Source organism: Fusarium odoratissimum (assembly GCF_000260195.1).
Source record: "Fusarium odoratissimum NRRL 54006 unplaced genomic scaffold supercont1.6, whole genome shotgun sequence".
Taxonomy (NCBI): Eukaryota; Fungi; Ascomycota; class Sordariomycetes; order Hypocreales; family Nectriaceae; genus Fusarium; species Fusarium odoratissimum.
In genome coordinates, this window is record NW_022158692.1 from 1,023,855 (window position 1) to 1,049,322 (window position 25,468).

Sequence of the window (25,468 nt, forward strand, 5' to 3'; positions counted from 1 at the left end):
GAAGACAGAGCAATAGCCCATAGTTCTCACCTCGTTTAGTTAGTCCTTCGATACCGGGTAACCAACGTGTGTAATTTCACATACATATCAGATCATTCACTCAGCCTATAACCATCAGAGTAATTTCATCTTGACCAAGTTACTACATCAACGTCCCAACTTGACAATTACATTATGTCGATCTCAGTCTTAACGTCATAGCCAACCACGCACAGAACAACACATTCACATTTCAAGGTGTGTCAGAAACGCGCACCGGGTTCGGAACAGTCAGCGATTGATTGATAGAAATCGAGACAGGGTGGACACAGACCGAAAGCGTGTACTGTACCTACTTTATGTACTGTACTTTGTTTCGTTATTCAGACTCTGCCTTGATTTTTGGTGTTTCTGTCCCTGACGATCTTGTCTCTTTGACTCAGTGAAATGCCCTGGTGAAACGCATCCGGACGCCACAGTATCCACGTCAGATGCAGGGGCATGATGAGGAATTGATCAACGGGGGGGTAAATTGGATAATCCTCATTTGAACATGCATCTTCTTTTCATCTAACAAAATTTTTATTTGCTGTTAGTGATATTTGTTCAGCCACGCTGACGATTGTAATTTAGAGAGCTAGCTAGGGTACACAATGCTGTGGGGTATCGATTCCATGAGTGAGGGGTGAGACGTCAGTCTCAGATGGGAAAGCTTGACAATAACCAACGACCGGGCTTTGAGGTGTCTGGTGTATCAAGACATGAGGCCTTAGTCCCAGGCGAGGGCTTGAGCACAGCCAATAATCGGCTTGGGCTTATGCCCGCTTCTTCGTATATGACTTGTTCCATCGAAGAATGGCATCAATGAACTTCTTGCCGGGAAAATCGATGATGACGATTCCAGTCCTGGTGGTGTCTTCGTTGTCTTCAAAATCTTTAATCCATTGGCCAGTCATGTCGTTCATACCAGTGACAGTTCGGTTCATAGGTCCAGCCGCAGCCTCGATGGGCAAGACACCGACAGAGGCTGAAATATGTGCCAAATAGAGGACTTTGTTGTCGAGAGCTGCTGTTGCGGCGAGTTCGAGAGCATCGCGGATCGCAGTCCACTTCTCCGACAGATGGTAGATATCAGGAATGATCCATTTATCTTCTAGAACCATTTGATGACCTTCCCACTTCACACCATATGGCCCTCCTCGCCAAGCTGGGAAGTTCTGAAGAACAAAGATCTTGGAACGAAGACTACCAAGAGTTGGCAGAGGTTCGGAAGCGCTGTAGTTGTACAGTCGATCTCCGAGTGGGTATTTGTTGAAGGCGGCTTCGAATGACAGAGTGTTGTTGTCTCCAATGCCGTTACCTTCCTGCTTGAGGCGCATGATGATCGTCTCAGAAGGGTTCCTATCCAGGAAGTCGTTCATATAGCCAACCACATCCTCGAAGCTGAAGCCGGTGTAGCCATTAGCATGGTAAATATGCAACTCGTCATCACGCACACGAGCGCGGATGTCGAAGTAACGAATACCTGCCTCCAGCTGGGTAGTCAGGTTCCAGTTCTGACACTGCAGAACCTCTGTTCCTATCTCGTAGGTCATTGTGTCATGTGTGCCCGGTATACTAAGGCTCGAAAGGAATACATCGTCGGGAATCTCGGCCATCCAGGTCGGGTTGTGAGCCAAGTCAGCATCGAAGCTGTAAGCACTCGAATAACCACGGTAGCAATTCCCATACACCATACAAGGTGCGATGGAGAGAAGGAGATAGATGATACACATAATGAAGAATGCAACACCTCCTAGTATCATAGGAATACGTCGAGTTCGATTCACAGGAGTCGAGAGACTCCGAAAGCCTGATATCGCGACCATATCGACAGGCTGAGTGCGGTCGAAGCCGGAGGGGCCGGAAGGGACCTTTCGGTCAACTAGTCACATCGGCAGGTAAATCGAAGATATTATAGAGAGCTCCAGGCTCAGTTATTCAGTCGCGGGTATTGAAGCAGCGTTGCGAGGCTTGGTATGCAGGTATCGATGTTTGTTGTGAATGTTGATATTGTATTGGCAAGGCTGATGATGCGTATCTCAAGGATCAGAGACGCATCCGACTTAGGCGATGACATAGAGCTAGGGAGCTTGGGCCACCCTGCGGTGCCACCTGCGAGAGCTGAAGACCGTGAGTGGTCAGCTTTAAAGCGCTATTGTTACAACTTTCCCCAGACAAGACATGGCAAAGCATTGTGAGATATGCCTACCCTAGATCAGCATCCCATCTGAAGATTGCACCCATAATTTCATCTGTTCACAAGAGCCACATCTCATCAAGTAATCAAAATAGAGATTTCGTGGCAAGCCGGACCTATGTAGTCAAAAGTCTCGATTGGGTTCGTCCATAAAAGGTTTGTTTTGCGGCTCTGCCCCATTACCTCGACTAAGATCTCGACCGAGTGTTTCACTTCGATTAGCTTTGCATTTGCGAAAAACTCAAAGCTATAGTGGGAAGGCCATGACGCTCAAAAGACGACGAACACGCATGTCAAAAACAGAAGCAGACCCAACAAGTAAGTTAGACTACTCGACCGAGCTTATATGTTTAAAAACTGCTCCATCGTCGTCGTGGAAAGCTGGAGTATCTCTCCCACATGCCGTGTATTTAGCTCTGAGATGTACGAATCATTAATATCTAAAGAGTCATAGACTACAGAACGGTTACGTGTACTGCACAATGGAAAAGCTGGGAGTAGAGACACAACAGCAATATACAGCTGAATATCATTACAGACAAAGCTCCACGATGCTGCAGTTTGCAAAATGCTCCGGAACATTAGGGCGGAAAAACTAAAAAATTGAGCCTCTACACCCTCACGACGCAACTTACATCGACCGACTGCAGCTGGTGGCGGGCGGCTTGCAGATTGCGGACCCTGAAGTGGCATTCTCCTGGCGATGCGGCGCAGCTAAACACGCAATAGCGACAGTGGTTGAGCTTGTGATTTGCCTGTGACAGCCTCTTCCCTCAACATGAAGGAATCATGTATTCTCACTGAAGCATCATAGAGGGGAAAATAGTACATGCAGAGGGGGTTGTACAGTACGTCAAGGTTCGTCGGCTAAGTAAAGACAGACAGTGGTGCTTCGTAACACAACCTAGAGCCGAGAAGTCACTACAGTACATTGACAGAAGGACCAGGCTATTGGCATGTGCGAACATGTCAGAGTTTAGTAAAGTTATACAACGGAGCCTCAACTACACAAGACAACGTGATACAGACCAGTCATGATGGCAGCGGTCAGAGGAACATGTCGGATGTGGCGGCCAAGATATTTATGGTGACAGCCTCGGTTTACGGCTCGATGATGCCGATACATTTTCACGAGACATAATACAGACTACAGTACAGTAACAGAGAATCGTGACAATACCCCCACGCATATCATCGCTTGCGTGACTCTCCAAGCACACAGCCGAGAATTTGGTTGGGAATAGCGTCGCAGATTGAGACATTACGAAGCATCCATCTTTGCCACGCCCGTGTTCAGGTCAGGTCAGTTCTGACAAGCAAAGGGTTCTCGAGAAATACGATACAGCATGTAAGAAATCGGAAGCGCTAGCTACGCCATTGGACAATTGGACACAAGCGCGTCAAAGAGGGTGTACTCGTCTGCAGAGATGGGGTAGCAGTCACTGTACTTGGCGGCAGTTGGAGTTCGTGTTGGGCTTGATGGTGGGTGTTGAAGTCGGATACTGAGAATGTGAGTGAGATTCAAAGGTGGTGTAGGTACAAGACATCCATAGCATACCTAGTACATGATCATAATGCCTCTTCAGATGAGAGTGTGACGAGGTTATCGGACCGCCAGTGACATACAAAATTAAAGGCGATGGTTCCTGGATAATAACTGATCGAAATATTACCCAAGTGCCAAGTTTTTGATCATCATTATCGATAATAAGAGGCTGCTACTATAGGTGCATAATACAAAAAACGCCCCGGATTTTAGAAGAAGAGGCTCACAAACTCCAGCCATTTCTAAGCTTCACCACCATATCGTGCATATCGTGCCATTTTCCACACAGAAAAAGACCGAACCGTAGCAACGTCGTCTCAAGATGGACTAGACGGACCTCTTAGCGTGTGAGCATACCAAGGCTATCTTAGGTATCAATTGACTTTTGTTCTAAAAGATACGTATTCTCGAGTTGGTTTACGTGTTCAGCTGGACAAGGCAATGGATGGATTCTCTGAAAGTTAAACCCTCAAGCTAATAACCTTGAATCAGCTAGACTAGGTAGACACACAGGAGAGAGAACTGGAGCTACTGAGTAGATTGTTGCCTGGTCAGAAAATTAAAGGTGAGTTAGATCTCCAGTCACACGACAACAGCGAATCTCTGTATCAGTGACGTCGAATAGTGAAAGGGAGACTCGCTTCCGCGTATTGTGTTGTCCAGTCTTGTTGACCATGGCAAAAATATTTAAAATTGTCAAGGGTTATGATCTGATGGATTGATTATACGAGAGCGGGGAGACGGGTCAATGCTCGTGTTATTGCAAGGGCAAGTTTCTGCGTCAAAGATAAACGTTCATTCCTGACACATGATTGACTTGGAATCAACATGGAAACGATTCAGATAAGGATAAAGAAAGAGAAAAAGGCTTGTTCTGTTTCTCTATGGAGTAAGTAAACCGATCGCGATCGCTCGCTCGCTATCATGCGGGAATCTCCAAGAACATGGCCGAACGGTTTCGCGCATGTTATTTCATGTTTCTTTCCAACCTTATCCCACTTACAACCTTGTCAAGTCCATTATAATCCATGCTCCCTCTCTCCCTTCCGCGGGCCGGCTCCAAAATGACTGAAACCATGAGCCCCACGGAGCAGGGATATTGAGATTTTGGTTATGGTCTGTGGACTGTGGAGCAGCCAGAGATATTGCGAGATATTCACTGGTTTTGATGCCGATCAAACATCTCAGGCCTCTAGAGGTCTTACAATTCTCACCCACAACCATCATCTTGGTCTCTACTTTGTCCGGCGACGGGATCGTCTTGGTTACAAAAAGGGGCCGGAAATGGCCCGTTACGGTAGGTCGACGTTTCCTAAACTGGGCGATGCCACGTCCAACGGCGCGGCGCCGAACTCAGGCACTAGTTCATGTGAGTTGAGTTCTATGTTGGGGATAGTGAGAGACAGTAGAGTACGGTAAAGTAGTGCTTAGAAGCGGGAAGAGAGTCGAGCCGTAATACACAGCGGGATGCACGGCAACTTTGTTTGTCCCCAATTGCTTCATTCTGTCGTCTTCGATTGAGGAGAATGGGATGTTTTTCACACAATAAGGAATGGTTCCATAGCCAAGAAGAGCCGCTAGACTCACGATATCAATCGCGCGTTTGGAGGGTGGGAACAGTGGAGTCAAAACAAGATGATGCGCATGGGGGTTAACCAAAAATATGCACCAATATCCAGGCCTATTGGGGCAGTTATAATTCTGTCAAGTTATCTTGACTGAGATCTTGGGTTGGAGCGCGAATTACCGTTCAACAGCTACAGCAAACGCCGAGATCTTTAGAGGAGTTGTGTTTCAATAATCTCGTTCTAGCGTTGTACGTTGTAAGATTTGAAGAGCCATCTGCGCGTCATAACAGGAGGAGATGGAGCGGAGAAAGAAAGAGTTTGTGACTCTGATGCTTTTTCTTTTGACGTACCGAAGGAATCACACAAAGGGAACCAGAGAGAAGAGTGCCAAGGGCTGAGGTCAATCCGGATAAAGGGTTGCCGAGAAGAGAGTGAAGTGGTTGTCACTCTCCAATTTCAATTTCTCAAGCCCATAAAGGTAGCGGCAAGCCAAAGCCAAAAGGTTGAAGCCAGCTGATTATATGTTAGTATACTAGACTATGTGAGGAGAAAAGGAATTGTTTAATATTTAAAGAATATAAGAGCATTCAGTGAAAGATACAGGTAGACAGAATGACGGTTTGCAAGGATCACCTTTCCCATACCACATCACCATACAATTCACATTTCAGACCACGAATTGCGATTGTCGGACGGGCTCTTGCAACACTCCGCAACAGTCTTAGTACTCGTCTCACTCTTCGCTTCTATCAAGATCGCCGCTCACACCCTTGTCCAGGGCCCATGCAGATCCCACTCCTTCTTCTTTGATTGCCCCTGCAACTTCCACACGATATGACACGACACGCCCCCTGTCAACCTCCCGTAATAAAACTCAACCAACCCAAAAAGCACTGTCACTCCCCTAAAACAACAACAGCGCCCACTGGCTCTCAGCGGTGACGACATCTGCTACAGGCATCATATGAGGCCACGGGCGCCTCGTGTTTTAGTGTCTTGTTGGTTAGGGATAGGGGAGCTTGCGAAACGAGGGTCCATCTTTTATCTTATTTTATTTAATGAATTTTATTTAATTTTTTCTGTCGAACTGTGATTGAGGATCATATCAGATTTCAAGAGGAAAAGCCTTGTGTGTAATCCCATAATATGTGAAAATCGTTTCGTCACTGTGATTCTGTGGACAGCTTCATACTGGACCTGCTGTTGACCAGCAACAACGCGAGGATTGCTTACCTCAGGTAATTTCAAGTCGATCAGTTCTACCTCTTCTGGCTCAATTAATTTCTTCAAGTTCCTTTCCTGTAATATCATCTTATCTCTCTTCTTCTCTTTCTACGCACAATTGACTTGTCCTTCATTCCTTTCAATTCGTTCCTTAATATTCTTTCATTCTAAGCTCAATCCTTTTGCTACCACCTCATTTTACACGCACCCGCTCATTCACTCAACCTAAAAAAGAAAACAGACAAAAAAAAAACGGCCGTTTTACGCCGAGATAATAGCACTACTGCACCACCACCATCACACCTCTTTTCATCAATCACGCTCAAAGGGAACTACCTATTAGGCCATCGGATCGGTCTCTTCCCGCTTCATCTTGACTCCCCTCTCCTTGGTTCTTTTCAGAGCGTGGAGCCTCCTTTGTCCGCCCAGCCTTGGCTCTGCAGCTGAGTATTGGAACCTTTCCATTTTTGGTCTCACGACCCCTGCGATACTTTGGACGGTACGTACTGCACTACTTGGACTTTGTTGCCAGGTCGTATCGTGACCTCCAGTGCAACTCTATTCAAGAGTATCTTTTTTTCTACCAGGGCGTTCCGTTCTTCAGAGGGAGAGGAGTCGTTGACAAACTATCGACTGAGGACCACTCCAAGGAACACATCGATCCTTCTACAGGAATCGACAATCCAATTTATCGATTTTGCCTAGGTTATTCTCATCCGTCGCTATTCCCAGGCCCTCTTCTCTTCTCAAGTTGGGCCAAATTTGGTTAGAAAGTTCATCGCTCGTCTTCGTTCTTCCTTCCTTGTTTCCCATCCCGGTCGCTGCTGCCGCCGCCCCTCCACTAGGGCCCGGGACTACCGTGCTAGGTACAGATACCTACCTAGCTCTTACCTGATTTGACCACTCTAGTCGCTACTTCCCTCACACCTTTTCCCTTCCCAAATCTCCCCTTCTCGACCTTGATCTCTTGTCACGTATTCCAACGTCCAGCTCTCTACCTCTACCTATTATTTCTCAATCACACCCAACCTCCCCTCCTAATCATCTCCACGATATCTATTTCGTTGGCTGGGAATTGTTCTCCTTTCTTTTTTTTACCCTTGTGGTAATTTTTGGATCTGGGTTTCTTTCGTCTTGGGATAATTGGCATTGTTCAAGTTTTGGGATCGCATTATATCGTATCGACCGTTCGCTTGTGTTGGCAGCTGGAATCTACGAGGATTGCCAGAATCATTCATCGACAACCATTTGAGCCTCAGGAAGCTCTCGACTCATCACTGTCACCCACCGATTATCAATAGTCACCTATCGATAAAACTTTCATCTCGAACCAAACACGATACCCGATCATCGCGAATCTACATCCCATCTTCGAAAAGCCACCGATCTCCCAGTGATTCGCATACAGCCTGCTTGGTCACTTCATTGTGCTACCTTGCTCAACTCGGATCACGATTGACGATACCGGCTGTCTTGCTCCGGCGTCGGGACATCCACCCACGCGAAATCACACCTGCCGGTAGTACTACACCTCTCGACGTCAGCAGTGGTATGGCTTCGACCATCTGAGAGTCTTCCGACACCGTGTTATGTTCTGAAAAGCCTGCTTCATCTCTGCACCCGACCTCACATGCCCTCTTGCTCAGTCTTTGGTAAAGGTGTGTAACATCCTCTTGCCTGGGCTCTCCTCGCTTCCCTTCAACTCGACACATTCTAACCTTAAGCCCAACCTAGTTTTCTCGACCAAGTCATAATCATCATGTCTCCTCTTTCCAGACATGCCCAACAAGCCGGCTTGCTCGTCTTAATAGCATCATCATGGGCGCCTCTAGCTGCCGCTCTGGACATCGAATATTGTGCTAGCTACAATACTGGCGAGACCCCCAGGAGTATGTAACCCCTTCACATCCAACAGCTTGCAGCCTCTAACCATATTAATAGATACGAGCATTTATCAGACAAATGGTCTTTGCCATGATTTCTGTATCGATGACTGGGCATTCGCTATCACCCAAGACAAGCTATGCTGGTGTTCGAATTACGCACCTGTCAAGTCAACCCAAGAGGACAACTCCAAGTGCGATACTCCTTGTCCAGCATGGCCTGATGAAGTCTGCGGTGGTAACGGAGTATACGGATATGTGTCTCTAGGCAAAGTTGAGCCTTCCGGCTCAAGGGGCCCTTCCCCCTCATCAACCAAAGTAAGTCAAATCCTGTGACATGATGTTTCGTGTTGTGATCGCCGCATATGCCGTGATCGGACGAGTGTCTGCCTACCCAACTCTCCACCTGTACATCTCAGTCCATTTGAACCCTTCTGCGGTTGGTAAGATACCACGGCTTAACAGGCAACCATCAGGCAAAACCAACCACCGTGGCCGTATCCAGAGTGACTGAGACAATACAGAATACGGTGACTCTGAAGCCATCATCCACATCCATATCGACCTCCACGTCCACGTCCAGCTCGGAGCCAGAAACAACCTCAACTGTATGCCTTGTCTCAACACGCATGTTATCTCGCCTCGGGAATCTGGTGATGTAATAAAGAGTTTTTGGACAGACACTAACCATGTATTTAGACCGAAGATGAAACCTCAGCTACGAGCACAGCCGAGGACGAGTCAACTACATCTAGTTCGCGCACTTCGGTTGTTCAGACTGTCACTGCTGGCGGTACTATCAGGACCGTCACTGTGGCAGCGCCGACGGAGACTGGTGGAACAACCGCAAGCGAAAACACCAATGGCTCAACTACCGAGAAGAGTGGACTTGGCACTGGCCAGGTTGTCGGCATCGTGGTAGGCGTGATTGCAGCCGTCATAGGTGCTGCTGCCCTCGCCCTATTCCTGTGGTTCCGCCGAAAGAAGCAACAGAACGAACAAGAAGCCTATCAGGACGACCCCAGTGTTCGAGATAGCTCCTCGGGCATTGCACGACCTGATATGAGCATGGCTGGATCACCTATTGCATCAGCCGCGGCAGGAAGCCGTAACAGCACCTTGCAAGTCGATCCTCGAATGGACCCATTCAAGCAAGGATTGTACGTTCGAAGCGCAAGTCATGAGAGTATCAACACATTGCGAGATGACCACGACTATTCGAGGAGGATTCAGGCACCCAAGGTGCTCCGTGCAACAAATCCCGATCCAACGCCCGAACCTTGACCGACAGGACATTCGGCAACTCCGGAAATTCCGCTGGGCTCCAAATGCCATCTTTTATAAGATGAGACTACGATAAGAGGCACTTGTCTATCTGGCCAAGAGCACGGCATCGTGCTGCATTGAGGGTACTTCCTCAACATAAATCTCTGGAGTCAAGCGGAATTTTCTGGGATGGATAATGAAAGATGTTCCAGACGAGCAGATAGAATGGTCACAATGACCCATGAAGCACACGAATCTCACTTTCTCCCGGCTCACTTTTAAAACCCAAAGGGCTTTTGTTGCATTTCGAGATACCAGGAAGGCGTTGGCATTTTACAAGGGGGATTACATACACAACGGAACATGGGACGAACGCCCCCAGCAACTGGCGGGATCATGGTATGGTACATATGCAAGCGAGCCAAGTGACTGCTGCTTCGTACAGCAGTATTGGAAAGGTCATGCATGACGGCAGAAACCAACGCTTAATTTTCGATTCTGATTTTATACTTGATGGCATTACGGCAACGGCGACCTCGACCAAGCAATTATGGCACAATGGATGAGGGGCAGCGACCTGTGGGGGGCGTGACAGAGTCGCCGAGTTTGAATGACTTGCGTGGGCGCTCAGTGTTGGCTTGAAAGTCTGGATATAATATGCAGGTCGTCGTTGTCAGTTTGGGGTCACTTTTACGTACATAGAGCCAGCACAAATGCATCGGGCGACGCGGTTGAGATAGCAGCCAAAAGTATGCTCTTCATTTCTTGGTCTGGAACTACAGCTTGCACTTTTCATCTCTGTGACACGAAAATGACTGCTTTCATAAGTTTCATGACGCTCACTACAGAACTGGTGATCAATTTAGCTTCACGGTGAAGTTATCCGCCTCCTTCTCCATCTCTACATTTAACTCGTCCCCTTTTGATTTATACCTAGTCGTCGCCTCACGCGACCTATGGTTGGATTTGAAACGTGAGGCAACATGAATCGCGCGTGGTGTCAAGCTGTCCACCGCTTGAATAGAGCAGAACCGATGCTCTTGAGGCGTCGAACGCCACATTTGACGTGGCCCATGAGTTTGCAACTTAGTCATGAAGACGCACTATGGAGAGTCATCGCGGAAAGTGGGAGTAGCGTTGAAACACACTAGTTTACGGCTGGAGACCATGAAGTCTAATAAGTTTGTGGATGCCCTCGTGGCTTCAAGTGATGAGCCTAGAAAGTCAACGTTGTGGAACACTTTGCAGACTGGAACATTACTCAAGGAGGTTAGAGACGGTGAAGGACTAAATCAAGACTGGGCATGAAGTGTAAAAGCGAATTCCTGTCTTTTAATCGTATCCCAATTGTAGGGTAGAATCTTGAGCACATAGATACATGATGTATATATACAGATCCAAGACTCATGGCAATCCAAATCAAATATGTCCTGAAGCTTCCAAAATGCTGAAGCGAATTCCAAATCAAGCAATCCCTATGTTCCAGTCATCCTGCACCCAAACACCCTGCAAACCAAAGTAACAAATCCACGCTCTGTGCAAAACCTTATGCATCTTTTCTTCTCCAACTACTGGAACCGTGTGGGACTCGGGCTGTTCTCGCGACTTAGACTCTCGAAACTATCGACCATAGCCAAGACGCGTGTTCGAGCTCGTTCTCGTGTGAGGGGAACTGCTTGAGCTTCGAGAAGTACACCCGAGGAACGATCTGTTTCGTGTGAGAAGCGCGGTTCTAGTGGAGCCAGATCTGGGTGGAGGAAGCCGCCGATTGAGTTGTTTGAGTTGCCTCGTGTGTGTCGTCTTGAGTGAGAGGGGTGGCCAGGAGATGGTAGAGGAGAAGGAGAACGTGATGACGACGGTGAAGAATCCCGGGAGCTGCGCTGGAAGAGAGGTTGAGGTGGCTGAAGATGAGGGGGTTCCGGGTGTTGTAGTTTTTCTGGAGGAAGTTGCTGTTGTTCTTGTGATGTAGGTTGTGGTTGCTCTCTCCTCGTAGACTCCTTGTCCTTCTGTTGTGCTTGTCGAGATTTCTCTTCTGAGAGACGTTGTTCCTCAGCACGCTTCTCATCCATCAGCCGCTGTCTCTCTTCCTCAAGACGCCGCCTCTCATTCAGCTGTTCTTGATCATCCTGAACAAGCGGTTGCTTTTCATTAATCTCGTCGTCCCTCTTTGGTTCCACCACTGGTCGAATGCCAGCATGTCCAAATTCACGTTCATCCCGCTTCTCACGAATACTGACACCCCCTGATGTCTGACTCTCGTTATCTGGATCAACAAACTCAGCCTTGTGTGGCTTCATCGGCACCTCGTCTTCTCGATCGCTTCCCTCCTCGTTGCCATTAACAACCCTTAAACGTTCTCGAGGGACAGTGAACATGACCTGCACCAATCGCTGCTCAACAGCCTTCTCAATATCCCAGTCAGACTCAGCTCCAGGCTCGGGTCCGGCTCCACCAGACATCATAGCACCATGCGAATCGCCTTCAACACCTTCCCAGTCCTGTCGACCTTTCTTCCTTCTAAGAAGCTCGCCGCGTAGACCTACCAGACCGGGCTCGTAATCACCAGTCACGGGCTCTTGGTCAAACGAACGCCGCACGCCAGACATATCTTCGCGGGATGATGTTGGGGTACTAGCCCCTGAAAACACTCGCCGAAGAGAGCCCAGCCATCCCCTACGTGGCTTTGACTTGGACGGCGACGAGGGCTCATCATCATCGTAGCGAGGAGCTCGGTCTCCCATAAGTAACGAAGGACCCTCTGCTTGAAGAACACCAAATGACGAGCGGGCTGTGTTGTAACTACTAGACGACGAACTGCCTGGCTTAGGGTGCTCGGCACCGGCGGCTAGGAATGCTGGAGCGAGAGGGTTGAGTTGACGTGCTTTAGCCTTGATGCTTTCTGCTGCGCTCCGTGCTGACTCGGACAAGTTAGATCCGCTTCGTGATTCATCATCTCGCAGAGCAGCTGAACGGGTCGAGTTATGCCGCGTTGGTGAAGAACGACCCTGGCTGTGACCCACGCTTCCTTGGTTCTGGCTTCGTCGGCTATTCATGCGCGCAAGCAAGCCTTCGGCGCTATCGAGGTTCTGTACATTCTGGTGTTGGCTTCGTCGACTATTCATGCGTGCAAGTAGTCCTTCCGCAGCATCAACTTCAGTGACCCAATCTTGAACCTCAGGATCATGTCGCGGGCTCTCAGGGCTAGGTGTTGCTGAGGCTCTGTTACCACCTCCAGGAGTCAGGCAAATGGGGTGAGGAATATTATTCGGACCCACGCCTGCGACTGGAGTCTGGAAAGGATCTGAAGGAACCTCTGATGTAGGTGTCGGGACGTGATCATAAAGGCCTCGATTGTGATAGGGTTCCTCTTCATCGTCCTCATAGATCGGATGGATTGGACCCGGGAAACTTGTAGGCCGTGGTCCCGTAGGTATATAGCCTCCTCGTGACGGTCTTGCCATAGATTTGTGTGGAATGTGAAGTCCGGGGAGACCACTTCGAGCGCCTCTCATAGACTCGTAGCCTAGGGATCGCTCACCAGCGGCATAAGGGCTCTCGCCAGTGCCATACCAAGGGGCACTATCGAGCCCCCAAGGATCATTTTCCATCATCTCGGGGTATTCGTTGTTATAGTAGTTGGGATCTTGAGACAGCGCCCTGACAGCTTCTTCTCGCTTGCTGATATGCCGTTTGCGTCTCTTGTACCAACACAGAGCACCAATGATGATGCCGATCAGGGCAGCGATACCAAAGCCTAGACCGAGACCGAGGCCGAGGCGCTTTGAGTTTGATCCTTTGTTATCATCCTTGGGCGCGTCGTTATCATCATCCGATGAGCTAGAGGCGGGGTTTGTGTATTGGGATCCCCATGAACCTGACGTGATATTGTAGAAGCGAAGTGTTCCAGATGAGGCTTGACGCTTGACTTTCCGTGAGGAAGAGCCCGAAGACTCCCACCCGCCGTAGACCATGAGCATATTTCCTGGCAACACTGCAGCGCCATGGCCGTAGATTCCATTGAAATCAGGTTGTTCGTCAGGGATCTTCCACTGCCACCCGCTGTAGATCTCGCTCATCTCGAGGATCGCAAGTTGTGGTTCAGCAGGAGTATTAACATCGCCAACCCATCCTCCTATAACAATGATAGAGCTTCCATCCTCGCTGAGCGTCGCAGTATGCCCAGAACGGCTGTAGACATTATCCGCAGTGTTTGTGCTTCTGCGACGATTCTGAGAGCTCGCATCCTTCACAGCAAGATCTGACTTTGGCATATCAACGTTTGGAGGTTGAATGTTGACATAACTCCACGACTCAGCGGGAAGATTCCATACAGCGACTGTGCTCATGTTGATAAAGGCTGTCTTGGTATGTCCACCAAGAAGTACATAACTCATCTGCTGCGTCACAATGCCAGATTTATTGGTCATCGAGGGCGTGAGACCAGTTAGAGTAAAGCCTGCAATGGGTGTTTTTGGTCCACCACTGGAAGCGACGCTCATCTCATACGAGGTAAAAGCATCGCTATCGTGAGGTGCGAGTCTCAGCATCGATTTGGTGTAGTTGGCATTACTCTGCCAGTTCGTCGCTTCACTTCCAGACTCGGGTGTCTCGCACATTCCTCCATAAGTATAAAGAGTTGGCTGGTCCATATCAGGAGCGAGGCTGGAGGAAAAGGCAACAGTGCCTCCGAGGAAATACGGTGCACGACGGGTGTCGCCGCCGTTCTTGAGACCCCGACGAGACCACTCGCCTTGATCGTTGCTATAGTCGAAGCTCCAGACATCGCCGCTGCCAGATTCGCAGTCACCTGCATAAACGAGTACAGAGCCATTCGCCGTTCTCGCAGCACCAAAGGCAGTGCTCTTTGAACTACCGTCGAGAAAAGGTAAGACAGTGTCATTGCTTGCGCGCTCAAGGCTGTCCTCGTCCGCATCGATACTCTTAGAAAAGTCGAGGGCTCGAAACTCGACATTGCCTGAAGCTGTTTGCCGGAAGATGTATGCTAGATTCGAAGCACTACATGGAACGCTACCGTCGACACATGTTGGATCGGGCATGAGAATCTCTGTGGGAACGTATGGGAAAGTTTGCGCGGCAGCGGGAAAGGCGAGAAGAAGTGTGCTCGCGCAGAGGAGGAGAGTAGTAGAGATTGTCATTTTGGGCATTGTTTGCGCAGGCCGATAGCTGCGGGTGGTCGTTGGAGTCATTGCGGTTTCTTCGAAGTTGAGATGACTCGCTAATCCGAAAGGTGCAGGCGAAGCAATCGCAGTCGCTTTTCAAGCGTAGTTTTCTCGCCGACGATGATGCTGAGCGCTCAGAGCATGGTCATCACCGCGTAGCTCGAAAGCTGGATGGTATCTCGGTTGCAGTTGTTCACTTCCCCCAACTTCCTTACTCTGAATATGTGTAGAGTCTGAGAATCCGCAGCGCAAAAGTGTCGTACGTGTTCTGCTGATCGACACGAAGGAATGTCCAAGGGTCTCTGCGCAATGTCTCGGTCTATGCGCACCTTGTCAAGACTCTCAACATTGACCAAACCTGCTAATAATGCAAAGGCCTCAAGAACAGGCCACGAATGGGGTCGATGTCCAGGTTTAGATAGGATTGTAGGAGAGCAAGCAGAGAGTCAAGAGAGAAGCCGAGGGGGAAGAAAGAGAGCACAGGCACAGAGAAGGAAAGAGAAGGAGCAGGGATGAGGGGATCTCAGCAGCAAGGTAAGGGTAAGTGCAGCCGGGATCTGGAGCCGTATCGTCCAATGTCGATATCGTACTATCAATCAAACACACAAGCAAGGTTCGCGATTAGACCTATCTTGTCAAAAGCCGGGCTAAAAATCAAGATCCCCCTCGCGAGAATGTGAATGACTTGCCGCTTTCTGCTTGACGAGGTGATTGTTGATGGTGGTTGGCACGACAACAATGGCTTGTGGGACCATCACATCAGAAGCTGATGGAGGGGGAGCTCTTTAGATCCTTGTTGGCTACGGACGGGAACAAGGGCATGGGTTTAGTCAAGGGAGGCTGTCACATGTAGAAGCGCCACAGCTAAAGACTGCAGTATTCAACTGCTGAGTTTTACTGATTGGGTAGTTTGTTATTATCGCTATTGTGTCACATCCAACAATCACTGCAGACATAAACAATTGTCTCCGATGCAATCAATATCCACAGCTTCAACGACAATAGCGGTTGTGGCTTCAATTGTGGCTGCCACTATCCGCTTCCCGGTAAGTTTGGTAGGTGCTCTAGGCCTAATGCTAGGCCCATTCGATCTAGGAAATCCCTGTTTCGTCTATCAACTCACCCCAACAACCAAACCATCTGGACTCGTAAGCCCTCTCTCTCTCTCTCTCTCTCTCTTTGTATGTCAATATCAATCCCTTTGTTCCCATATGTCACATGTCTTGGCTTTCAAGCTTACATTGTGCTCTTTGTTTCCATGTCTCAGTTGTACTCAATAGTTCAGTTGTAAAAGCCTTGTCCATCCTTTGGCGAGTTGTAGCCCTACTGCGGATTACAAGGTAAAAGCCATCCGGTGTGGAGAGATCGTACTACTTCTAGTTGCCCAATCAACTATCACAGAACCTTAAACCCCATGACAGAGGATACGCCGGACTAGACATATCTGGTTTGAACAGGGCCCGAGTAAGCGATAGATTATGAGACATCTTCATAATCTATCTTGTTCCTAGTCACTGATACTACAGTCACTGACTTGCAACCATTCCTCATTAGCATTAGAATTCATTGACTAAATAACCATCTGATCTAACAACCGTGCAGGATACTATAGTATATTTCATGACACGATCGATGACATACCCATCTTGGCTAAATCCAATGCTGTCGTTTATTTCAGTTTCCCAATCTTCCATCATCTCCTTTCAAACACTTTTACGGCTTCAAAGCAACACAGCCTGATAGCTGGCATGTGTTTGGGTATCAATCACACTAACGAAATCATATCCACCTCTAGTAGTAAATCTTCTCGCTCCAGATAGGAGGTCGTGCTCCCTCAGTGTCCCACTCGATGCGGTTCTTGTCGTTGAGAGTGCAGCCCTCGTCTGAGATGGGGATCACCTTGCTCGTGTTGAGCACCTCCTGCTTGGAAATACCAGCGGGGTCGGCAGGGATCCAGAGGATAGGTGTCTGGCTTGTGACTGAAGGTGGGAAGTAAGCGTCACGCTCGACCTCCTCAGGATAGTCGAGTCCCATGTTACGCTCATGAGGCACCAACTGGCGCATGGTGGCGTAATCGGCGTAGATCCAGGGCTTGAGCCACTTGGAGAAGAAGTTGCCCTTCTTCTGAACACTGTCAGTACCACCAGGCACGAACATGCTAACACCGTGGCTCTTGCCAGCGCCGTTGGAAGCACCGTTGGAAGCGGCACCCTCTCCATTCTGGACATGTCCGTCCTCCAACTCTGAACCTTGCAGGCTTCGCTGAATTCGCTCCTCCTCAACCTCAAGAGAGCGAGGCAGGCTGTAGAGAAGAGGGTTAAGAGCCTTAGCGAGGGAGATGTGGAATAGAATGGTGAAGACAAGGAAGGCAGCCATCAGGACAGCAGGGCCGGCGGCCTTGGAGATAATGAACATGCCGACAAGGCAGACCTCAGCAAGATAAACACCGACAAAAAGCTGCTTGAGAGCACGAGGATAGATGAGGCCTCTAGTATCGATCTTGGTCTCGGTAACAAACAGAATGTTGTAGCGGTAGGCAAGGTAGAACAAGCCCATACCGATGGTAGACCAGAAGAGCATGACAGGTGCAATGACAGCGTAGACGATGCCTGAGAAAGGTTAGCGGTGCTCGACACACGAGTTCAGGGGTTACCCACTAATGACAGCGATGTTGGTGTAGACGGGCAAAAGACTTCCCCAAGTGAGAGCACTGAGAGTAGTCCACTTGTTGTACATGGATCGTGGAGTGCTAGTCAGGAACTTGTACAGAAGGTTGAAAATGATGCATCCGACAACTTGAGTCAGGACGCCGACGGCGATAGTCAGACCTTGAACAATGAAGTAAGAGATATAGAAGTTGGAGGCGGTAGGGATGGAAGATGACAGCATGCTGAAGACCTGGCTGGGATCCTTAACGATCGTCGCGATAGACGAAACGAAACTGTTTGCCAGAGTTTGAACCAGGAAAACCTGGAGAACTTGGAAAACGAAGTATGCGTTCTGGGTGAAGAGCTCGGCCTGGGAGATGGAAACACAACCTGCCTGTCTGGCACAAAGGCGCATGAAAACAGGAACCAGGGACATGAGGATGGAGAGAGCAACGGAAGGCAGAAGACCAGAGACGACACCAAGAATGACCTGAGGGATATCCTGGATCCAAGTAAGACCAGGAAGAGTCTTGATCGTGTTAACTTGAGCAATGATACCAACGATGGCGACGGGAACAGCCCAGAAGATAATGAGAATAGCAATGATGGCGTAGACGACATATCGGCGAATGACAACCTGCCACCAGGGGAAGTTCAAGCTCTTCCAGACAATCTCATCAGGCTTGACACCGATGAAACGAGGAGCCATGTGGAGGGCATGGTGGTGAGTGGTAGTCTGGAAAGCAGCCTGGGCATCAGATTGGGTGTAGAACTCGACGAACACGGCAGAGTGCTTCTCATAGTTGCCAGCGAGCCAGTCAGCCTGAGCATTGTCGGCCTTGGGGATGAGGGTCTTCAGCTCCTCGCGGCCCCATTCAATAGTATCAACCTTCTTGCCAACAAGCCCCAGAGGGCCAGTACGGTGTGAAGGTCGCTTCTTAGCAGGGATCCAGCGAGCAGAGAGGTTTCCAGACTCAGGGTCAGATGGGGCAGATGCAACCTTCTCGGCTTCAGGGCCCGACTTCTTCATGGCCTTGATGCGCTCCTTGTTGCACAGCTTGAGAAGCTTTACCTCTCCCTTCTCGAGTTTCATGGCGGCATCGTCGCGCTCCTCAATGATCTTGTCGAGCTCCTTGGTGTCGCCGGGGATCCAAACATTCTTAACTGAGTCGTTGAAGAGGGTGCGAATGCGGGCCTCATCGAGATACTCCTTGGGAACTGAAGTGAAGAGAACAGTGCGGGATGAGATGCGCTTGGCATACTGGGGAGTAAGAAGGAAAGCCTGTCGCACGCTGATGTAGAATATGCACTCGCGCATGATAGTGTAGATGACGAAGCCATAAACGAGCCAGGCAATGAAGCAGTGGGCGTAGAGCCTGTTCCTCTGAGTCGAATCATCAATGTTGACATTGGCGTATGAGAGAATCTCAAGCTGCTTCTTTCCGTTTCCACCAGTGGCATTTACTGGGAAGAGAACAGGCCATGTGAGGCAAAGACTCACGAAGCAGATGGTGCAGCAAATGCGAAGGAATCGAATAAAGAGGTATGAATCGAGACTCTGGTGCTTGAGAGCGTAGGCATCGGGAAGCTTCCAAAAAGCTCCAATCCAGTTGAAGAAACCAGTAGGTAGCGCGGGACTCCGTTCACTGCGAAGGCGTTAGAATTAATATTCAGAGTTCAGTGGTGCATCGCGACTTACTGCTCGCGCAAGGAGCCAAGATACGTCCTAGGCGCATAGAATCGCCTGTTGGATTTACGAAAGACAAGGAAAACGACGAGGTAGACTCCCGACAATATGAGCACGGGAACGAGAGTCGAAACCATGCCTGAGAATTGTTAGTCCCGCGTCGGATTTATGCAGTATTCGTTTATATAACATACCCGAAAGGGATTGAGGCTGCGTTCCTCTCGCACCGCCCGAGTTGCTCGTGTTGGGGGAGGGGAGGTTGTCCTCCAACCAACTGATGAAATTTCCCATGATTGCAGTCCAGTTGCAGTATCTTGGACTACGTCAAGGGTGGATGCTCTGGTATAAACCCTGGATTTGGGCTATTATAATCGGTTGCCGATTCTCGATTCGATTAATTCGACGCGCGAAGCTGATAAAGTCGCAAATTGAGGTTATTAGGAAGAAATCGAAGAAATTAAGCTGGCACTTGGGCCGCGTCGCTCAGCTACACTGGAGGAAGCAAGCTGTAGTGCAGTGCACCTTACCCTTCCGTTGGCGGGGGGCGGGTGGCAGATAGATTAGGTTGAGACGGGAGGCAGGCGCGTTCCAATGGAATCTGCGCACTTGCAACCAAAATTAGGAACGAAGAACGAAAACTCGAAAAAGATAAAACAATAGATGGATGGGGCTGGCGGGCTATATGTAATTAACGTATCCAGTCAAGCCATGCAATAGATACTTAGTTAGATTAGACAGGAAAAAAGCTGGTTTCCTCAGATGTTGGCTAAGGTACGGTAGCTCAGCTCAGGTTGTCAGGGGTGGGTGTGTGAATCCAATGGGAGGAGACTTGGAGCTTGTGTAGTGCAAATGCGACCAAAGACGAAAAGCTTAGCACTAAGAGGACCCCCTTAATCAAGGTGAAGTCATGTCTCAGCCCAGCAAAAATTCAGTATAGAATCGCGAAAAACAAGTAAAAAAACGCGGCTGCTTGCAATTTATGCTTCCCCTGAACCTGGAGGGATTGTGGCTGCTTGATACCGTTTTTTGAATTCCTCTATCTTGGCTTCTTCTATAGTTGCTGAGAATATTATCATAAGATATCCAGCGTAAAGGTGTGATGCCATGCATCAACGTCAGGGTGACTGACAACGGCTGGCATGGCACAAGGTGCTGATGTCGACGTCACAGCGTAGCGCCCAGCCTGCAGGCTCATCGCCAAGTGCCTGAAGCTCTGCTGGGAAACACAGGCAAAATCCTGAGTTGGGGCTAGATCGACACTGGCCAATCGCCCTCTGGTGCACTCCTTCATCATCAGCGGTAATTGAAGATGGATGGAGGGTCTAGGCCAGCCCCCCGGCACTCTAACTGGAACCTGGGACAGCTGGCCTTGGAAGGCATTGCAAATCACTTCCCTTCTCTGAATGCAAACTGATACGGAGTAGTCTGCAGGTATGGACGCTTTGATCCCGGACGATAGCACGGTGACAGTAAAACGAGAAACCGGTAAAACGTTTGCAATACGCATGCGATTTGTGGGATTGATATGAAACGAATGACAATTAATTGATGGTTGGGCAAATACGAAAATGATACTCTAAAACAAGACCCTGTTTCTGAAGAGTAATTCATGATCCCATTGTCACCCCCCAAAACTTTATTTCTGGAAATCTCCAAAAGGGTCAGGGCCTGCTGCGTACGAAATCAATCCTCCTCCTCAATTTCGGCTGTTGAAGCTTGGCCACGGGACAAACCCACTATCCGCTGCGACGTGGACACCTCATCCCGCTGCCCTTGCGCTACTGTAAATAGTCACGCTCACTAAAATTCATTTGGTGCTGCGTGATGTGATGCCTCAGTTCATGGTGCACGGGCATACCGACAGGGCCAGCCAGGGAGACAAGACAAATGAGGGAGCCAAATGAAAGATTTTGGACTGTAACAGAGTGAGTCTGTGAGGCTGCTGCCGACGTTTTACGGCATCCCAAGTCTAGACTTGGCTATTCTGTGCCTCACGAGTATCACGGCCTCGATCTAGATCATGCATCAACGTCTTTTTGATTGTCGAGTTCAGCTACTGTCGTCGATTCTACACTCAATCAAACAGAAGCACAGCCACGACGCTCTCCCGTGTTGCCATGCATACACACACGACGGAGACGAGACAGCTTGACAGGGATCGACTTTCTATCTGGATATGTGATGTCAGATGCATCCGTCACCACCACAACCACAATCATTGAACCCATCCGCCATCGAGTTAGTGAGCATGAGCACAAACACCTTCTGTCAAAAGTCAATGAATAAACCCCAGTGACGATCCGGATCGGAATGTTAATCGTCTCCCCTTTTAGTTAGGACTTGGGAGTGTCTGCCAAGACTGGAAATCTCCGCTACCTTTTGAGACTCTTTCATTCTCATGCGATGCTCGTCCTCATTCTCTTTCTCATTCTCATTCCCGTGGCGCTACCATTTCAATTCATCACAGCCCAACTGACTCCCTCACTTCGGAACATTCAGTTCCGTCCTCGGCGCCAATGACATCAACTACATTAGCATTCGTTTTCTCTCCCCCCCCCCCCCCCCGATCTCCAAATTAACTCACCTCTCCCTACAACGGTAGCTCAATGACGATCTGACTTACAGTGCAGTCACTGTATCTGCGATCATAATTACCTAGCTCCATTGGTTTGTTTACTTGGCTATCTCTCTTGATCATCGCGCTACTGTTCATCGAGCAAGAGACACTCCATTCATCGGCCCTGTCTTGATCATTAGACCATCCTTTGTTCTTTTAGTCTGTCAAGGTTGATGCCCATTAATGTCTTTCAATCCCTTCAACGACATCATGACTTTCTCACCGCTTGGCGATGGCGATAGGGATCCAGCAGTCGTTTCTTCAAACAGTTCTCGAGATCTGAGAACGAAAATACTACAGATGCAACTTCATCTACGTATCCCAGTCAATCATTCATTCCAAAAGGCTAGACTCTCCACAAATGCATGCGCCATTCTTCATCTGGCCCTAGCGCAATCAGGATGATGCTGGTTCAGCTGAAATGGTCTGCTCTGGCGTCAAGCTCTCACTCTCAAACTGGCACTGACTGGGCCGAGGTACGTGCCTGTAATTTTATCTCGACGCATCAACCTTCAAGATGTCGCGATTCGACCAATGAGATCTCCTCTGACGTGAATTTATTGAATTCCCACATGTCTCCCTCAATTTTTGGCTTTGCGTTGCTTTGCTTGCAGCGTGGCCGTTACCGCAAACGTCGCCTAACAAAGCATATTGCGGCTTCACAGATTGGGCCTCCCATGGCTGCGTCACCATTACAGACTGGTCCAGAACGTTGTTTTCCGTATGTAACTTTTCGTGAGTGTCAAGACGAGGCCTCTTGATTGTAAAGCTCTTTGTTCAACTCAGACACAGTCACGTGTGTATTACCGTACAGCCATCGGCTACGATCCCTTGGTTATCCGTTGAATCTGAATGTCGGCATTTGTGTTTCACCTTGTGGCTGTTTGCTTAAACATTCCTGATCTACTCTGCGTATGGTTGCCTCAATTGTTGCCATGTAAAGGTGAAGCCTTGTCGTAGAGCATCTTGGGTAACGGACCGTTGTTGATTGAGACCGGGAATCTGGGCTTGGAACACCAAGAGTGGCTTCAATCCAAGTTGCCCTTGATGAAGCGTACATTCCCTTCACGAAGAAGCAGAAATGTAGAGCTTGACCCTGCATAAAGAGGCGAGCTCCTAGTGTACACAAAGCTGCGATGCCTTCGGCGTACAACGGTGAACGGATGTTTGTGTGAGACGGAGCAAACTCTTTTCTGTTGTACCAGCTTGGAACGCAGGCCGAGGTGCCAGGTTGCTCTTTGGAGGAAATTCTATCCAAATGACAGATACTCGCGACTAGACATGGAAATCTCGACCACGCGCTTATTCATACCAACTGTGATTCACTAACAAGAGCAAGCTTTCGTCAAACTTAAGGGACGAGTCGCTTGTACTACAGAGATATGTATTTCTGGCGACATTATCAAGATATAGCAATCTTGTCATTCATGACGAGAGCCCGACAAGCAGAGAGTACTCGACGGTTGATGAAGGTTTGTGAACAATACCCGGGGTTCCATCTCAAGACCGTCGCAGCTCGATTGTTAATGGCCTAAACGCATCCATTTCTCGGGGTTACCGGTTACTACTTACCATAAAGACAAAGAAAGGAAACAATTTGACCGTTTTCGAGTCTTTTGATTGCTCAAGCAATGTCTATGCGCCCACCATGACCATGGCGAATGGCACTTGCAACAAAGAGCTGGTTTCTTTGTTCTTTGAATAGCATCACATCAATCACCCGGCCCTACAGGTGCCAATATTGTGACAGACTACTAGAAAGATTTCTTTATGTCTGTTTATGAATAGATATCTCATTATCCTTTTCAAAGAAAATCCATCCTGTTCTGATCTCTGTCCTGTCAACCTGTAACTCTCTTATCACTCTGTGCCAACACCTGTATTCTAGTTCGCTATGGTAGCTTTGCGAGCAGCGGGGAAGCAGAAGGAGGGCACTCAACCTCTCTTCGTCCCTTCCAACGATTACGCAACCTCCTACAGATCCAACTTGTTCACCCCAGACAATGGCATCTTAGACCCTCAAGATCTCGAACTTCTACAGCACATCAACTGCTCCTACTTCTCGTCCGGCCGTCCTCCCACTCTTCTCGCCCTCAAGCAGCATGCCCAGTCTCTCACCAACATCATCCGCAAGCTTGCTCCGTCTACCACCACTCGTCCTGTAGGCACAGGGGATGTCGATTCTAAAGGTTGGATCTTCCAGAAGAACGAGGCTTTTGACTGGTTGAACAACCTCAACAGTCCGTATGAGAACGATGACCCGTTTCACCATGATCCTCTTTTTGCTCTTCACAATGTCGTCAAGTCAGAGTCTGAAGTGCATGGGATCGAACATCGTTGTCCTTTGACACAAGTTGAGGATTTTGGTCCTTCGGCCAAGGAGGGAGATATCCGTCGTCCTTACATGACACACCACGATCTCATCATGCATGCGAACGAGTGTCTTGAAATCATCGATCATGAGTACTCTTCTACTGGCGGCTTGATGTCGATTCTTCCAACTGGTTTCGAAGACCCCGAGGATAAGAAAACGAACCATCCTTTGAGAGAATCGCAACTCGAAGCTGCTCGCAACTGCCTTCTTGGTCAATGGATTCTTCATCATCAGCATCTTATCGGTCGTATACACGAACTCGAAATCAACTACGCCAACGCTACCGACGTCCTGAAAGGAGAAGCCCTCGTCCCACAGCAGTTGTTGGGCCGTGCCGGTGCCGATGGCGTCTCAGGGGGCCGTGAGATTGTCTATCCACAGGATAAGTACATCCTCGTGAACTGCGGCGAAGATATCAGAAGCTACATCCACCGTCTTATCGATGTTGCCGAAGCACAGATCGAACAGAAGGAGAAGATCTGGAAAGCAAGCGGTGTGATTGGCGAACGAATCTGGAACGAGGAACGAGGCGGCAAAGTCTACGCCAAAGGCATTGTCCCTATAGATCTTCTAACTCGCTTCTACCGCATCAAGGGCAAAGGCCATCAGTCTCCTCTCTTTGTCATACCAGCAGCCGAGCAGCATCCTGGCGTGAAGAGCACACGACTCATGGAGGAGAGACCAACTGTGGTATCTATTGTGACTCCAACTTGGCCAGAGCGGGTGTCTGCCATTGAGGCAAAGAACAAAGAGCGTCTAGAGAGAGCGGATAAGCTGGTGTCTGAGAATCAGTTCCTGGTTCGTGAGATGGCTGAGCTGAAGGACAGATTGGCTGTTCAGAATTCAGAGATCAAGCGCATGACTGATCAGTTGGCTTGGTATGAAGAACACGCGGAGGTTGTGAGAAAGGAACCACAGGATTAAGGGTCGATTTTCTTTGTTGTCAATTGACGTTCGGGTTCCGTCTTGGAGTTTGACGGACAAGAAGCTGGCCAGATGGAGAAATACAGTCCTAGATGTGCCAAGTTTATCAGCATGATATTATAGCCATACATTTATTTCCATCTGTTGGACAATTCGCTCTATTGAGCATGCTGGGAACAGGCAGAAATGCTACATTATCATTACCTAGTCTAATTCGCAATCTATGACCATTTCACCCCGAAAGCGTCAAGTCCAATGTGAAGAATACATCCCTGGTAACCCAGAATGCCAGCATTTTCTTTGGATTGATCTATATGTGTTATCCAAGCATGA

The 25,468-nt window shown here is 48.8% G+C and overlaps 5 protein-coding genes across 14 annotated transcripts; 2 read left to right on the plus strand and 3 right to left on the minus strand.

Annotated features, from left to right (window-relative positions):
* Positions 1–42: 42 nt before the first annotated feature.
* On the minus strand, positions 43–4,456 carry FOIG_05002 (uncharacterized protein). Of its 2 annotated transcripts, none has more exons than XM_031203357.1 (2): positions 2,739–4,456; positions 43–2,673 (listed from the first exon to the last, which is right to left on the minus strand). In XM_031203357.1, the coding sequence occupies exon 2, from the start codon at positions 1,845–1,847 to the stop codon at positions 795–797; it is 1,053 nt and encodes a 350-aa protein (XP_031066936.1). In that variant the 5' UTR covers positions 1,848–2,673; positions 2,739–4,456; the 3' UTR covers positions 43–794. The 2 variants fall into 2 exon arrangements, with proteins under 2 accessions (XP_031066936.1, XP_031066937.1); XM_031203358.1 differs by having other exon boundaries at positions 43–2,163; positions 2,231–4,456.
* FOIG_05003 (cell wall integrity and stress response component) lies at positions 4,443–13,127 on the plus strand. Of its 5 annotated transcripts, XM_031203361.1 has the most exons (6): positions 4,525–5,810; positions 5,861–8,214; positions 8,291–8,445; positions 8,498–8,757; positions 8,964–9,047; positions 9,139–11,190. In XM_031203361.1, the coding sequence occupies exons 3-6, from the start codon at positions 8,316–8,318 to the stop codon at positions 9,721–9,723; spliced, it is 1,059 nt and encodes a 352-aa protein (XP_031066940.1). In that variant the 5' UTR covers positions 4,525–5,810; positions 5,861–8,214; positions 8,291–8,315; the 3' UTR covers positions 9,724–11,190. The 5 variants fall into 5 exon arrangements, with proteins under 5 accessions (XP_031066938.1, XP_031066939.1, XP_031066942.1 ...); XM_031203359.1 differs by having other exon boundaries at positions 4,443–8,214; positions 8,916–9,047; positions 9,139–13,127; XM_031203360.1 differs by having other exon boundaries at positions 4,443–8,214; positions 9,139–13,127.
* On the minus strand, positions 10,983–15,590 carry FOIG_05004 (uncharacterized protein). Its single transcript, XM_031203364.1, has one exon. The coding sequence runs from the start codon at positions 14,910–14,912 to the stop codon at positions 11,274–11,276; it is 3,639 nt and encodes a 1,212-aa protein (XP_031066943.1). The 5' UTR covers positions 14,913–15,590; the 3' UTR covers positions 10,983–11,273.
* Positions 15,591–15,780: 190 nt separating this feature from the next.
* Positions 15,781–21,730, minus strand: FOIG_05005 (uncharacterized protein). Its single transcript, XM_031203365.1, has 4 exons — positions 19,415–21,730; positions 19,233–19,359; positions 17,543–19,179; positions 15,781–17,494 (listed from the first exon to the last, which is right to left on the minus strand). Exons 1-4 carry the CDS (start codon positions 19,509–19,511, stop codon positions 16,677–16,679), a joined length of 2,679 nt encoding a protein of 892 aa, XP_031066944.1. The 5' UTR covers positions 19,512–21,730; the 3' UTR covers positions 15,781–16,676.
* FOIG_05006 (uncharacterized protein) lies at positions 20,855–25,376 on the plus strand. 5 transcript variants are annotated; one of them, XM_031203370.1, is made up of 3 exons: positions 20,855–21,494; positions 21,558–22,558; positions 22,630–25,376. In XM_031203370.1, the coding sequence occupies exon 3, from the start codon at positions 23,732–23,734 to the stop codon at positions 25,133–25,135; it is 1,404 nt and encodes a 467-aa protein (XP_031066949.1). In that variant the 5' UTR covers positions 20,855–21,494; positions 21,558–22,558; positions 22,630–23,731; the 3' UTR covers positions 25,136–25,376. The 5 variants fall into 5 exon arrangements, with proteins under 5 accessions (XP_031066949.1, XP_031066948.1, XP_031066947.1 ...); XM_031203369.1 differs by having other exon boundaries at positions 21,558–22,261; positions 22,314–25,376; XM_031203368.1 differs by having other exon boundaries at positions 20,855–22,558.
* Positions 25,377–25,468: the final 92 nt, after the last annotated feature.

Coding starts and splice junctions, on each gene's coding strand:
- FOIG_05002 (XM_031203357.1), bottom strand. CDS start 1,847: ATGGTCGCGATATCAGGCTTTCGGAGTCTCTCGACTCCTGTGAATCGA.
- FOIG_05003 (XM_031203359.1), top strand. CDS start 8,316: ATGTCTCCTCTTTCCAGACATGCCCAACAAGCCGGCTTGCTCGTCTTA. Junction 8,446..8,497: donor TACTGGCGAGACCCCCAGGA/GTATGTAACCCC, acceptor CCATATTAATAG/ATACGAGCATTTATCAGACA. Junction 9,048..9,138: donor AGCCAGAAACAACCTCAACT/GTATGCCTTGTC, acceptor CCATGTATTTAG/ACCGAAGATGAAACCTCAGC.
- FOIG_05004 (XM_031203364.1), bottom strand. CDS start 14,912: ATGACTCCAACGACCACCCGCAGCTATCGGCCTGCGCAAACAATGCCC.
- FOIG_05005 (XM_031203365.1), bottom strand. CDS start 19,511: ATGGGAAATTTCATCAGTTGGTTGGAGGACAACCTCCCCTCCCCCAAC. Junction 19,360..19,414: donor GCAGCCTCAATCCCTTTCGG/GTATGTTATATA, acceptor AACAATTCTCAG/GCATGGTTTCGACTCTCGTT. Junction 19,180..19,232: donor CTTGGCTCCTTGCGCGAGCA/GTAAGTCGCGAT, acceptor ACGCCTTCGCAG/TGAACGGAGTCCCGCGCTAC.
- FOIG_05006 (XM_031203368.1), top strand. CDS start 23,732: ATGGTAGCTTTGCGAGCAGCGGGGAAGCAGAAGGAGGGCACTCAACCT.